General features: G+C 34.4%; 1 protein-coding gene across 3 annotated transcripts; it reads left to right on the forward strand.

Moving 5' to 3' along the window:
• The first annotated feature begins 2,920 nt into the window (after nt 1-2,920).
• On the forward strand, nt 2,921-9,499 carry LOC112523111. 3 transcript variants are annotated; one of them, XM_025132561.1, is made up of 4 exons: nt 2,921-3,001; nt 3,441-3,825; nt 6,263-8,191; nt 9,116-9,499. In XM_025132561.1, exons 2-4 carry the CDS (start codon nt 3,452-3,454, stop codon nt 9,129-9,131), a joined length of 2,319 nt encoding a protein of 772 aa, XP_024988329.1. In that variant the 5' UTR covers nt 2,921-3,001; nt 3,441-3,451; the 3' UTR covers nt 9,132-9,499. The 3 variants fall into 3 exon arrangements, with proteins under 3 accessions (XP_024988329.1, XP_024988328.1, XP_024988330.1); XM_025132560.1 differs by lacking the exon at nt 2,921-3,001 and having other exon boundaries at nt 3,094-3,825; XM_025132562.1 differs by lacking the exons at nt 2,921-3,001; nt 9,116-9,499 and having other exon boundaries at nt 3,094-3,825; nt 6,263-8,195.
• The last annotated feature ends 5,092 nt before the right edge of the window (nt 9,500-14,591 follow it).

The raw sequence follows: 14,591 nt of genomic DNA on the forward strand, positions 1-14,591 counted from the left end.
TATATTTTTGTCAAATTTTTATGATATCTTCAAACTTATATTTTATTCAAAAATAAAAACATCATCATTTTCTCAAAATCACATAATACCATATTATAACATCGACTGAGATAAAGAATAAAATAAAATATTAAAATCAAGATGTATCTCGCTGCATTGCGCGAGTACCCTTCTAGTATATTATAAAACATTTGACAAAAACTCTTAAAACCCACTTTTTATGCGTAAAGTACTGTTTATTAATGCATATTACTTAAAACTCATGATTACAAGTAGATTGTGTGTAAGTATATCTGAATTCGTGTAACTAACTGCAGATAAATATAATCAAATACAATATAAACATTTTAGTTTAAACATAAAAAATCTAAAATATAATTAGGATAATCATTAAGTATTAACAAAATACTTAATTATTATATTAATAAAATGTTATATTATTAAACCAAAAATAAATTATTTTTTTATTAAACTTAAATTAAATTATAATAAAAAAATAAATTAAAGAAATTATATAGAAAATAGAACATTTAAATAGTTGATTTATATTAACATTGGTATTTTTTTTTTCAAATTTTTGTGATATTTTCAAATTTATATTTTATTCAAAAATAAAATAATTATTGCTTTCTTAAAAACACATAAAATCGTATTATAACATTGATAGAGACAGATAATAAAATAGAACATTAAAATGATATGTCTCGTTGCATTGCGCGAGTACTCTTCTAGTATATATAAAACTAGAAATATATTACAAGAAATAACAATTAAAATTCAGTTAAGTTTAAATAATACACATTAAACAAAATCAACATACTTATTTTTCTAAATGTAATAAAAGACATGTTTAAAATTAATAGATCAATCAAAGTAATTTTAAATAGATAAATTAATAAAAATAGCCATTTTAACAGTATGGTTTCATATCTTAGTCATTTCTCTCTAAAAATTACACAAATGTTACCACCTCCGCGTCTTTCATTAAAGACCTAGCTAAATGACAAAACATACTACTGAAAATTACGGACGTTGGTAAAAAATGAACATTTATTTGTGGATGTGGGTAAAAAGTGTAACATTTTTTGTTGAGTGGGTGAAAACTGTAACATTTGTTGCAGATATGGGTGAAAAACAGTAACATTCTTTTGTCGTTTAGCTAGGTCCGTAAATTACATACATGAAAATTACAGGGGTAACAACATTTATGTAATTTTTGAAGAGAAAATGGATAAGAGATAAAACTAAATAGACAAAATAGCTATTTTAATTAATCTATTTTTTAAATACTAAAAAGGTACTTGCACAATGCAGCGAGATAAATCTTCATTTTTTGTTTAGTTTTTATTTTTTGTCTTTATCGATAAAATACGATTTTATGTGGTTTTGAGAAAACAATAATGTTTTTATTTTTTTAAATGAAATATAAATTTGAAGATATGATAAAAAATAAAAAATAAAATAAAATCGGTATTAGTATTAAATTAATTATTTAATAAATCTATTTTTTTTATGTATAACTTCTTTAATTCAATTTTTTATTATAATTTAATTTAGGTCTAATAACAAAGTAATTTATTTTTATTTAATAATATAATTTTTATTAAATATAGTAATTAAACATTCTGTTAGAAATTCAATGATTATCTTAATTATATTTTAGATTTCTATATTTAAAATAGATGTTTATCATGTATTTGATTATGTTTATCTGTAGTTAGTTACACGAATTTAAAAATAAAGCTTTAATAAGTTGTACTTACGTACAATCATTTGTAATCTTGAATTTTAAGTAATATCTATACTATATTATAAAGCATTTGACAAAAACTCTTAAAAACTATATTTTATGCATGAAGTACTGTACATTGATACATATTACTTAAAATTTCAGATTATAAGTAAATTATACACAAGTACAACTTATTAAAGCTCCATGTTTGAATTCATATAACTAACTGCGGATAAACATAATCAAATAGAGGATAAATATCTCGTTTTAAAATATAAAAAATCTAAAATATAATTAGGATAATTATCAAGTTCTAACAAAATAATTAATTATTATCTTTATAAGAAAATTATATTATAAAACCAAATATCTATCTATACTATATTATAAAGCATTTGACAAAATTTTTTAAAAACTATTTTTTATGCATGAAGTACTGTACATTTATGCATATTATATAAATTTCAGATTATAAGTAAATTATGCACAAGTACAATTTATTAAAGCTCCACGTTTGAATTCGTGTAACTGCATGCGGATAAACACAATCAAATAGAGGATAAACATCTCATTTTAAATTATAAAAAATCTAAAATATAATTAGGATAATTATCGAGTTCTAACAAAATAATTAATTATTATATTTATAAGAAAATTGTATTATTAAACCAAATATAAATTACTTCATTATTGAACCTAAATTAAATTATTATAAAAAAATTTAATTAAAAAATTACACAAAATATAGGAATTTTAAATAGTATATATGATACTAATATCTATGTTTTTTTTGTTAAATTTTTATGATATATTCGAGTTTATATTTTATTTAAAAATAAAAACATAATCGCTTTTTCAAAATCACATAAAATCATACTATAACATCGACTGAGATAAATAATAAAATGAAATATTAAATCAATATGTATTTCGCTACATTGTGGGAATACCTTTCTAGTACTTTAATAAACAGTACTTCATACATAAAAGTTTTTATCAAATATTTTATAATATAGTATAGATTATTTATATAAATAATAATAAATAAATAAATAAATAAATAAAAATCTTATTTACGTGAACCCAAAAGTACATATAAACATAGCAAAGTTGGGCCATTGCAGCCCCCTAAGCTTCCATAGATGCCCCTCTCTTCCTCCATCTTTCTCCAATCCTTTCTCTCGCCCCCCCTCTTTACCCTACCTGCAAATCTCCAAGGCCACATCAGAAAATATTTACACTTTCCTATTTGCACTCGACTTCAATCAGGTATTTGATTTCCCTCCCACCCCTTTCTTTTTCTTCAATCATTTAAACTATAACTTTCATACGGAACGGAACCCTATCCATTGGTTTCCTACCCTCAATCATGAAACTCGACTAAATCAAGATTAGCTCGAATAGTGTTCGATCCTCAACGATTGAGGCCGTCTCCCATCTGGGTTTTTGTTTTCGCATCACAGATTTATAGGGTTTGACTTTTCTGATTTCGACTATTTCTCGTTTGGGGTTTTTGATATTACACTTATTCATCGTTGCCCGTTTGATATTGTTAATTCGTGAATGTGGAATGAAATTCTCGAGCTCCAATTCGTTGGTGGGGTTTCACTTGTTATGTAGTTTGTTTTGTTTCTGGGATTTTGATTGCAATCCTCCATAGTTTTTGTAAACGATCGAATTGTTCAATTGACTTCTGAATTAGGTTTAGATTGATTTCTTATGGTTACAGAGATGGCGGCAATTGTGCCATTGAAGAAGATGATAGCCATTTGCCAATATGGGGGCGAATTCGAGACGAATGAAGATGGGTCGATGTCATATATTGGTGGGGAGGCCTATGCTGTTGATCTTGATGAAAATATGCAGTTGAGTGGTTTCAAGCAAGAAATAGCCGAAACTATCGATTCGACTGTGGATGGGATGTTGATTAAGTATTTCTTGCCTGCGAACAAGAAGAATCTGATTACTGTTTCTAAAGATAAAGATTTTAATAGAATGGTGAGCTACTATAAAGAATCTGATCAGCTAGAGGTGTTTATAATGAAAGAAGCTGCACCAGCTAAATTTCCGAAGAAGAAGCAGCCTGCTCGTAGGTAATTTCATGATCCAAATCTTTAAAAAATTTCATGATCCAATGCTATTATTATTCTTATATGATGAAGTGTAGTACATTTTGATGATCAAGACAATCTGGGATATGTGGGATGGGATGGAGCATAACTTGTAGGCCCACGTTTGGTGCGATATTAAACTGTGTCGCAAGATGGGATTGAATATGACAATGATGCATTTTCTTGTTCCACCAAAAGAGGTGGAACAGAAGTCCGGTGATTTAGTTAAATGACCTCCTAACATGTACTTTTTAAACCCGTTACCTTCTGACAGGTTTTTAGGTTGTTCTTCTGTATGAAAGCGACATTCTTCTGTTAAGTAGTGGTATTCTTAAATATATCAAAAGGTTCTGAAAAGAAAAACTGATAGAAGGTCATTTAAAGGACTCAACAAAAGTCGGGAAGATTGGGCAATTACTAAACTACCATTGTCAAATTAAGACACTAAGGTGCTGTTTGGTTCACATAATTCAAAGTAATTGGAATGATCAATTCCTTTGACCAAATTCCAATTCCTTTGTTTGGTTTACATATTGAAACGGATGGAATCCTTTGAATTCCGCAAGTTAAAGAATTGATCCTTCCTTGGCATAAGTGAATGAATTGAATTTCATCTTCGCCCATCCCTTGCCCCCACCATGACCATGTTACTACTGTTACCGTCACGCCCCCTAACCCCCCACTACCATACCACTACAGTCGCTGTCACAACCGCCACCCACCCTAGCCCAACCCCAACCCCAACCAGCCACTGACCACCATGCCACTACTGCTGTCATCACACCCGCCCACCCCACATGATCACCCACCCTACATCCCTACTATACTACGACCATGCTACTATTGTCACTGTCACGTTCCTACCCTAACCCCCCACTCTCCACCACACCACTATTGTCGTTGTCACAACTGCCACTTACCCCCACCCCACGCTACCCCAACCCACCTCTGACCACTATGCCACTACCGTCATTGTCACACACACCTCACCTCCACCCCCGCCCCTCCCCACCTTGGCCTCACCACCATGCGACTATTGTCGTCGTCACAACCACTACCCCACCCTGCCTACCCCGCCCCTTCTCACCCCTGCCCGCCCTACCCAAACCCTGCTGCCCCTGCCTGCCCCACCTTGCCCAACCCCCTACCCCCACCCTGGCTTTCACTACTCCCTGTCCCTGCCCTCCGCACCCACATGAGTGGGTAGTGGCCACGGGGTAGCTGTGACGACAACATTAGTTGCATGGTGGTCGGTAGGGTGTGGGTGAGGTGGTGAGGCCAAGGTGGCGGATGGGTGGGGCAACGGGGTGGGGGTGGTAGCTGTGACGACGACAATAGTGGCATGGTGGTCGGTATGGGTGGGCCGGGCCGGGGAAGTAGTGGTGTGGTTTTCGGTAGGGTGTCGACGGGGCGCTAGGGGTGGGGTGGGCGAGGTTGGCCAGTAGTGGCATGGTGGTCGGTATTGGTGTAGGCGGGGTGGTGGGCAGGGGGTCAGGGGTGGGGAGGGGGGGATGGTAGCTGTGATGACGACAGCGTGGCATGGCGGTTGGTAAAGGTGGGGTGGTTCAAACAAAGATGGAGATTCCAAAAGAGATTCTATTCCAATTCCTACCAACCAAACGTATGGTCAAAGTTCTATTGAATTCCATTCCAATTCCTTCAAAGTCAATTCTTTTGATGAATTCCAATTCCACCAAATTCCATTATGGGAACCAAACGCCCCCTAAGGTGTTTGGTTTGATGGAATGGTTATGAAGGATTTGGATTTCATGGAGGGATTTGGATTCGGAAGGATCTGAAAGTTTTGTTGTGTTTGGTTTGTAGTATTTGGAATGAAATTGAATTCCATTTTTTAAAATAATTTATAAAAACAAATTATAAAATATTATAAAAAATAATTAAATTACCTTTTTATAAAATGATTATTACAAACAAGCGTTTTTAACATATTTTAAAACATTATTACATACAAAACCTACAAAATCCCGTGAAATACCAACCATCCTCGTGGGACCTCAAAATCATATGTTGTGGGATTTAAGTGAAATCCCGGGATTTCAAATCCAGTGAATCCATCAAACCAAACATGAGATTGGAATGGAATTCAATTCCAAATCCCATATGATCCTTCAAACTAAACGGGACCTAAAACCTTCTTCAATTCTCTTACCTGCTACCTTAATCTCTCCCACCCAGTCCTATCCGCGTACCAAATGCACCCTCTGTGACTTTATGGTCCTAAATTTTTTAATGCTCATTTGGTTCAGTTTCTATAACGAGTTTCTATTACATGTTTATGGTTCTGCTTTTCGATAGCGAAAAAGGGAAAATGAATGTTTGATAAAATTTCATGAAAGGAGTAAATTGTAAGCCTTTGTTACCGTTCTGATGACTGTTTATTATTTGCATAAAAATGTAGATCGCAAAAGAGACCGGCCGAGACAGAAGTGGCAGTGGTTCAGCCCGTCGTCGATCTTGGCCCGACCAGTATAGTCCCTCTTAATGAAATTATCGACATAGAAACAACCAATGAAATCGCTCCAATTTCCGATCCAATCTCCATCAATCCTTTCCCTACGTCTGTGATCGATAACGAGCAGCACATAGCTGCAAAACAATGGGAGAATCTTATAACGGGAGTTGGCCAAAGATTCCATTCATTAGCTGAATTCCGAGAGGCTTTAAGGAAGTATTCAATCGCTCATGGGTTCAATTATGTATACAAAAAGAACGAAAATCAGCGTGTTACTGTGAAATGCAAATCCGAAGGTTGTCCATGGCGCATTCATGCATCACGGCTATCGACCACCCAATTAGTTTGTATTAAGACCATGAAACCAACCCATAGTTGCCAGGGAGGTTCGATAAAACCTGCATTTCGAGCTACAAGAAGTTGGGTCGGAAATCTGATAAAAGAAAAGGTGAAAGATTCTCCGAAGATTAAGCCGAAGGATATTGCAAATGATCTTAAACGGGAATATGGAATCGAGCTGAATTATTCGCAAGCCAGGCGTGCGAAAGAATACGCAAGAGAGCAGCTTCTAGGATCGTATAAAGATGCATACAGCGAGTTACCATATTTTTGCGAGAAAATAATGGAAACGAATCCGGGGAGTCTTGCTATTTTCAATACGAAAGAGGATTCGAGTTTTCATCGCCTCTTTGTTTCTTTCCACGCCTCGATATCTGGTTTCATACACGGTTGCCGCCCGCTCATTTTCCTTAATAGCACGCCTCTGAACTCGAGATACCAAGGGATGTTGCTGTCTGCAACGGCGGCAGATGCGGATGACGGGGCTTTTCCGGTGGCATTTGCTGTAGTGGACGAGGAAACAGATGATAACTGGCGGTGGTTTTTATGTGAACTCAAACTTGCTGTGTCGGTCGTTGGACAAATTACGTTTGTTGCAGATTTTCAGAAAGGTTTGCGGGAGTCTTTGCCGGAAATATTTGGCGCCGAGTGTTATCACGCTTATTGTCTCGGTTATTTAGCCGAGAAACTTAACAAAGATTTGACGAGCCACTTTTCACACGATGCTAGACGACTTATGGTCGAAGATCTGTACGCTGCTGCTCATGCACCAAAACTCGAGGGTTTCGAGAAATGTACAGAAGACATCAAAGCCATTTCTCTCGAAGCCTACAATTGGATCATTCGTAGTGAGCCCGAGCATTGGGCTAACGCCTTTTTTGGCGGGTTGAGATATAACCATATGACATCCAATTTTGGCCATCTTTTCTACGCGTGGGTCTCAGAGGCAAATGAGTTGCCGATAACTCAAATGATCGACGAATTAAGAGGCAAAATGATGCAGCTGATATACACACGAAGAGTTGAATCGAGTCAGTGGATTACGCGATTAACGCCATCTATGGAGGAAAAGCTAAAGAACGAAATCTTTAAAGCACACTCGGTTCAAGTTTTACGATCACACGGAAGCAAATTTGAGGTCCGATTTGGTGAAATGATCGATATTGTTGATATCGAGAACTGGGATTGTAGCTGCAAAGGATGGTTGGTTACTGGTTTGCCTTGTTGCCATGCTATAGCTGTTCTTGAATCTTATGGCAGGAGCCCTTATGATCATTGTTCAAGATATTTTCATGTTGACACCTACCAAATGGCGTATGCGGAGTCGATTCACCCGATACCGAATGTCGAAAGATTAATGGATATTGAATTAGATGATGGTTCGATTGTCGTTACGCCTCCGCCCACGATTCGCACACCGGGAAGGACAAAGATACGGAAGGTTCCAGTAGGTCAGGTCGGACCAGCCGACTTTCTTAAACGCCAACTCCAATGCGGGAAATGTAAAGGGCTCGGTCACAATAAGCGATCATGCAAGTAGGTCTTCCTTTCTTTATAAAATGATATTTTTTCTTGATATCCTTTTACGTAAATACGATTACTTAAGGTTGCTTACTACCTGCTTATATCGTCTCTTCTTACTGGGTAAGAGGTGCTTATCCGTTCAGAGATGTAGTTGTTTACCATGCCTCCTCTTACTGGTCCATGATACTGGCCTGGTAATATAAGGGAGGGGCGGTATTCGATCAGTGATTAGCGTCCACGATCAAAATTGCATACAGTTTTAGGAAGGCGTAATTATTACACTTTTTATTTAACTAAATGACAATTTTACCATTAATAACAGAAGTAATTAATTTCTCCGTTTCATAATTAAGGGTAGAATTGGAAACTAGGGCCTTACTTTTGACGCTTAGGGTCTGGTTGTTAGCAGCTTACTGAGGTTAATGGGACTAACAGCTTATTCAGTCAACTATGTTTGGTAGTGGCTTAATGATATTGAAAGTGGCTTATTCAGTAAGCTTTTAAGGGGAAGTTCTATGCAGAAAGCAAGTTTTTCCCAAACCAGCCCCTCCCACTTAAAAAACAAGCTCCTTCATCTGTGACAAAACACTCAATCTATACAGAAGATTAGACCACACAGACATCTTTATCCACACAGGACTTAATGGAAAACAATCAAACAACGCCCTGTTATGGGACAAGATAACATAGAAATGTGGACACGGAGGTAGTACATGAACTCAAATAGTATTCTGCACTTTAATTATCTGATTTTGAATCTTGAATTCACAACAATCATCTTGAAAACGCACATCCAAACACCCTTTAAAAAAGATTAGAAAAACGAAGCTTTTATGTAGTTGTTTCTTGGCGTCTTCATCTCTTACACGAATAATACTTCTCATCGGAAACCTATCACCAAATTTTTTGTGGTTAATGGATCGGTTTTGGTTTCAGAGAGGATCACGAATAGTGCACAACTTCTCGAAGAGGACAGGGTGCTCGGGAACGACGATTTGGAGTCGTAATATGCTCGTTGCAGCAAGGCGGTGGATCGAAATCGGTCAGAATTCATAGCATGTTTCTGATTTTGCTGTCAATTAAATGTAAATGTTGATAATAATTTCATAGGCAGCCTGGTTTTTTTTGGAGGTTTAAGTTTTAGGGTAGATTAGTTTAGGGTTGGTTATTTATGGTATTTGAAGTAGTAGGTGATATAAAGAGGTTTTTGTCAAGGAAGCAATGGTTATTTATTGCACACTTGGTAGCCATTTTACACCTTTAAAGGGTTCTTTTTTTAATATTTTGTTTTAGTAAAATTCTTTTTAGAATAATATGAAAAAATTGTAACATTTTATTTTTTTGACATATGTTTTTTGGGTGCGTTTAAAGTTAAACCGATCTCAAGATCTAGAATATACCGGTCTTGTTACTTTTATTAGAATCCAATCCCGAATGGGAGTTTTTCTATGTATATATTGCTGGTTATTTTGAGTCATTGGTTTGATCGTTGTCGTTATCAAAGGATAATTAGAGATGAAACTTTGACCTAAGAGATGCATCAAAAAGCCTGATGTTCGGTTTTAGGCAGGTCTTAAAGTGTGATAAGGATCCTTTTTAAACTCTAAAGCCCGGCAAAAATGCCCGAACCTTTTTTTGCTCACTAAAAACAAGCTTGGAAGGCTTGAACCTCGTGCATCTCTAGTTTGATGTTGGACAGAGTAACAGGGTGGGGACGAGGGTTTTGAACCAAATTTTATATATATCTGATTAACCTGTTTAGTTTTACCTGTTAAAGGTGACATGCCTTAATAATATCAACTATATATTATGTCATATTTAAAATTCAAATAACAAATATGAAATGATGACATGTTCGTTTTCTTTATATATAGACAATTATTTATTTTATATCGATTTTATGGTTTAAATTTCACCCTTATTTTAGGGGTATTATGGTCAGTTTACAACATTTATTTATATTTTTAATATTTTTTGCTAAGACAAAACGACCATATGTATATACTTTAACGTTAAAACTGCACCAATTAGATTAAGACATGTGTCCTATAATAAATACCCTTCTCCCTCCCTTCGTTGACCACACCACCGGTCAAAATGGATTAAGATAATACCACTATTAATTAATGGGGATTCGATTTCGGTTACAAATTGATTTCAAGGCTTTTTTTGATGTTGATCGAATTAACCTCCAAACCACCATTAATGGGGATCCGTTTGAGTTCATAGTAACTCGATTTGGCTTCTTGCTTCAAATGATACACGAATAATTTTTGCATAACAGCATATAAAAGTTGGGTCGATTTAGGTTAGTTATAAAATCGGGTCAGATCCGGGTCCTGGGTAAAAAACGGGTGAAGAAGATGATCAACTTAGGCATGAGAATGGACTCCGACCCGTCGGAGAACCCGATCGGGGACGGGGATTCCTCGTTAAATCGGTGATAGGGACGAGGACGGGGATCCCCGTTTGTCTCAAACCGGGGATGGGTATGATACTCTCAGCCCCGTCCCGTACCCGTTATATATATTAATTAATAAGTTATATATATATATATATATATATATATAATTTCAACTAAAACAGTAACTCATAATTTCATATTTTCTAACTAGGTTTATAATCTAAAATTGTTATTTTTTGGATGTTAATATGTAATACTTTAGAAGTCAAGTCATAATACAATTACTCGATAAATTTTGTATGTTAGTCGATATGGTTTTATATTACTCAATATCTTTTGGTACATGTGACTTTAAGTTTTTTTTTTTGTGTGTATGAAATTGAATTTTTTTTTGGTTTTAGGATATAAGTTCTTATATGATGTTGTGGTTTTTTTTGTATTAAATTAAATTCATTTTGGTTTCAGGTTTATTGAAAATGTTTGAGATTTAAACATGTATGACCTCTCACATATTTAATTTAAAATAACTTATATAAACGGAAAAAAAAATCTTCGTTTCCCCGTTAGGGATGGGGATGGGGATGTGAATATATTTCCCGGCGGGGATGGGGACGGAAACGGGGATAGAGATAAGTAATCGGGACGAGGACGAGGACGAGGATTAAGGTCCCCGCCCATTCCCATGCCTAGACCAACTTTTGGTCATGTTCATCTTCGGACCTCCAACTTGTAATGTTATACATTATGACCCTTGCTTTAAAAAGTTTTGGCAAAAAAGATTAAAATACAGAAATTTTAAACGGACCACAATACCCTCGTACTCAGGGCCGTCCCTGGGGGAGGACGGGCCGGACATACGCCCAGGGCCCATAAAAATTAGGGGCCCAAATTTTTATAATATATATAATAGTAGTTCAAAAAAATTAGTAAATAGAAGACACATAAAAAAAATTAGTATCTAATATAACAAGAAAAGATTTTGGTACTATATTAACTACTAAAGACCCAAACATGTATGAATCAAATATATTGGAGATAAAAAATACACAATGAGGTTAATCTGTCGTTCATTATATAATATTATTTAATATTGTTCTAAGTTTTTTTAATCTAAAACCGACGTCTAAAACTACTTGCTTCGAAAACTTTGATATATCATCCATAATTTATCTCCCATCGACTCTTTTGATTGTTCCATTTTCGCATGAATTCTATTTTTATATTAGAATATGATAGATTTTATTGTTATTAGCTAACAAAACCTTCATCTTTCGAAAAAAATTACCAACCATATAAGACGGTACATTTTATATTTATATTTAGAATAATAAAACTATACTTGTTTTTTTCCTAGTTATTCTTTATTATCTAATATGGAGTGTATAAATCTTATGTAATATTCTATCTCTAAAAGAAGAATAAGATCTCAAACTATCACCAACATGAGTTTTTTAATTTATATAATCGATGATTCCGAAAAAGTTTGTTTTAACGCTAACCCTAAGTTTTTGAGTCTTCTTTTATGTAGGAAAGAGAGAAAAAATATTTTGTTTTCGAGATTTTTTTAAGGAAATGAAAAGAAAAGTAAAGGAAAAAAATTGTATTAAAATTTATTTTTATTTATTTACTTTTCCTTCCTCTCTCTTCATTAAAAACACACATAAAAAACTTTATTTTTCTTCCTTTATTTTCTTCCTAAATTCGAAAACGTAATATAAAAGTTTAAAATGATGTTAATCTTTCCAAATTCGAAACATAATATAAAAGTTTAAAATGGTGTTAATCTTCCCAAATTCGAAAACATAATATAAAAAATTTAAAATTATGTTAAAAAACATTAACATGAGATGACATGGAAAACCAACCTATTTACATTGATTTACATAGTGTCTCTCGGAAATCAGAATAATCGACCTCGTGACCCGAAATGATGTCATTCTATGTACCAAAAGTATATCATAGGATGTTTTTGATGATGAAACAAATTACGGATACTACATAGAAATGTTCTAGTAGATAATATTAATTTAGAAATTAGTATTGATTGATTTTGCGTCCATAATAGTCGAAAAAACGGTTTTATATGAATTCAATGTTAATTCTGATGATAAAAACAATATATTAAAAAAATATCGTACTTATCAAGGGCCTATTCTTACATCTCGCCCAGGACCTAAAAAATGTTAGAAACGGGCCTGCTCATACTTAACGGAAATGGTGGACGGTCCCTTGCACGAGAGACCACATCCAAGAGAAATTGCATAGGTGAAGGGGTTCTTTTGTAATAAATAAAAATAAAAGACCAGTTTTACAGTAAATGACAAACCTTAAAGACCAAATCCATAATTGACTCCAAATTAAAATATTATTACTATTATTAAAATTGTGAGTTTTAACATCATAGGAATTGTCATTTTGTATAATAATTATAATTTATTGAAGTAATGAGCGGAGTAGGGTAGGGTAGGGTCGTAGGGATGAGGGAGGGGCGTAAATGAACGTGTTTCATTATGTAGATAACAACTCCTTTGTTTTGACTGAATATAATTACAATTTATCTGAGTAATGAGCGGAGTAGGGCAGGGATTAGAGAGGGGCGTAAATAGAACACGTATCATTGATATGTAGATAACAACTCCTCTTTTTTACACTAAATATAATTATAAGTTAGGAGTAACGAGCGGAGTAGTGTAGGGTCGTAGGGATTAAGGAGGGGCGTAAATAGAACATGTTTCATCGATATGTAGATAACAACTCCTTTGTTTTGACTAAGGGATTGTTTGGCCGTTGCTGCAACGGTTTAATGCAGAATGATTAAATGGTTAGAATGATTAAGAGGCTCTCATGATATAGTGCAAAATGAAATAGAATTGCTTGGTAATTATTTACAACGAAATTAGGGCGCTGAATGGTTAAGTGAGACACATGATACAAAATCATTCAGAGGGTTTTAAAACCATTAAAAAACATTTTTTTTGACAAACAAGATTCACCTCTTAATAATTCAGAAACTACCTTTTTCAACTTGGTTTTCATTCAACCCTGTAACCATCTGCTTATATATAGAGGGAAATAAACATACATATACACTCAAGAATTCCACAAGATTGGTTCTGAATTTTCTTTGATCACAAAGGCAAGCCACACTCACTTTTATCCCTAATTTCTGTTACATTTATCAATTTACCTCCAATTTGTTGTACTTTTCTTTGAATTCTTATTGCATTCTCATTTACCAAACACTTATCTGGGTAAGCTCTTACCAAGTCATATTATCTTACCGAATAAATATGGCAAAGATCAAGAATCTTACCCGGTAAGAGTGAAGACAAGGACTAAGGGGCCGTTTACCAAACGCTTACCCGATGAAGCGCTTACCAAGTAACATTACCTCACCGGATGAATATAATAAGGACCAAGAATCTTACCCGGTAAGTGAGGGCGACGACTCTTACCACGGTAAGCGCTTACCAGGTAAATTGTTGTATACTATGTCGTTTTGGTGGACTAAAATATTACCCGGTAAGTACATGATAGTGTTAAATTTTACCGGTAAGCACTTACCGGGTAAGTGTTTGATAAACGTCCCCTAAGAGTCTTACCCGGTACGTGATGACGACGACTCTTACCACAATTAGCACTTATCAGGTTTATTGTTGCATACGATACCGTTTTGGTGAACTAAAATTTTACAATGTAAGTAATTGCCAGTGTTCAATTTTACCAATAAGTACTTATCGAGGTAAGCGTTGGTAAACGGCTTAATTTGGTTTGATTTCTGTGGATTACTTTACTATAACACATTAACTTTTATTCATTTATATTAACTTTTTTTTGTTGTTTTATGACCATAACAGTTCATTTCTAACTCTTGTAATTTCTATGTGTTTATGGTGGGTCTTATATTTAATATCAACCTTTATTAGGAGTTGTTTGTTTACCTTTTAATAATTTTATTAAAAGACAGTTTCTGAATTGTTAAGAGGTGAATCTTGTTTGACCAAAACA

Source organism: Cynara cardunculus, assembly GCF_001531365.2.
Source record: "Cynara cardunculus var. scolymus isolate 2C chromosome LG 12, CcrdV1, whole genome shotgun sequence".
In the NCBI taxonomy this organism is placed as follows: domain Eukaryota; kingdom Viridiplantae; phylum Streptophyta; class Magnoliopsida; order Asterales; family Asteraceae; genus Cynara; species Cynara cardunculus.

Coding starts and splice junctions, on each gene's coding strand:
- LOC112523111 (XM_025132561.1), top strand. CDS start 3,452: ATGGTTACAGAGATGGCGGCAATTGTGCCATTGAAGAAGATGATAGCC. Junction 3,826..6,262: donor AAGAAGCAGCCTGCTCGTAG/GTAATTTCATGA, acceptor ATAAAAATGTAG/ATCGCAAAAGAGACCGGCCG.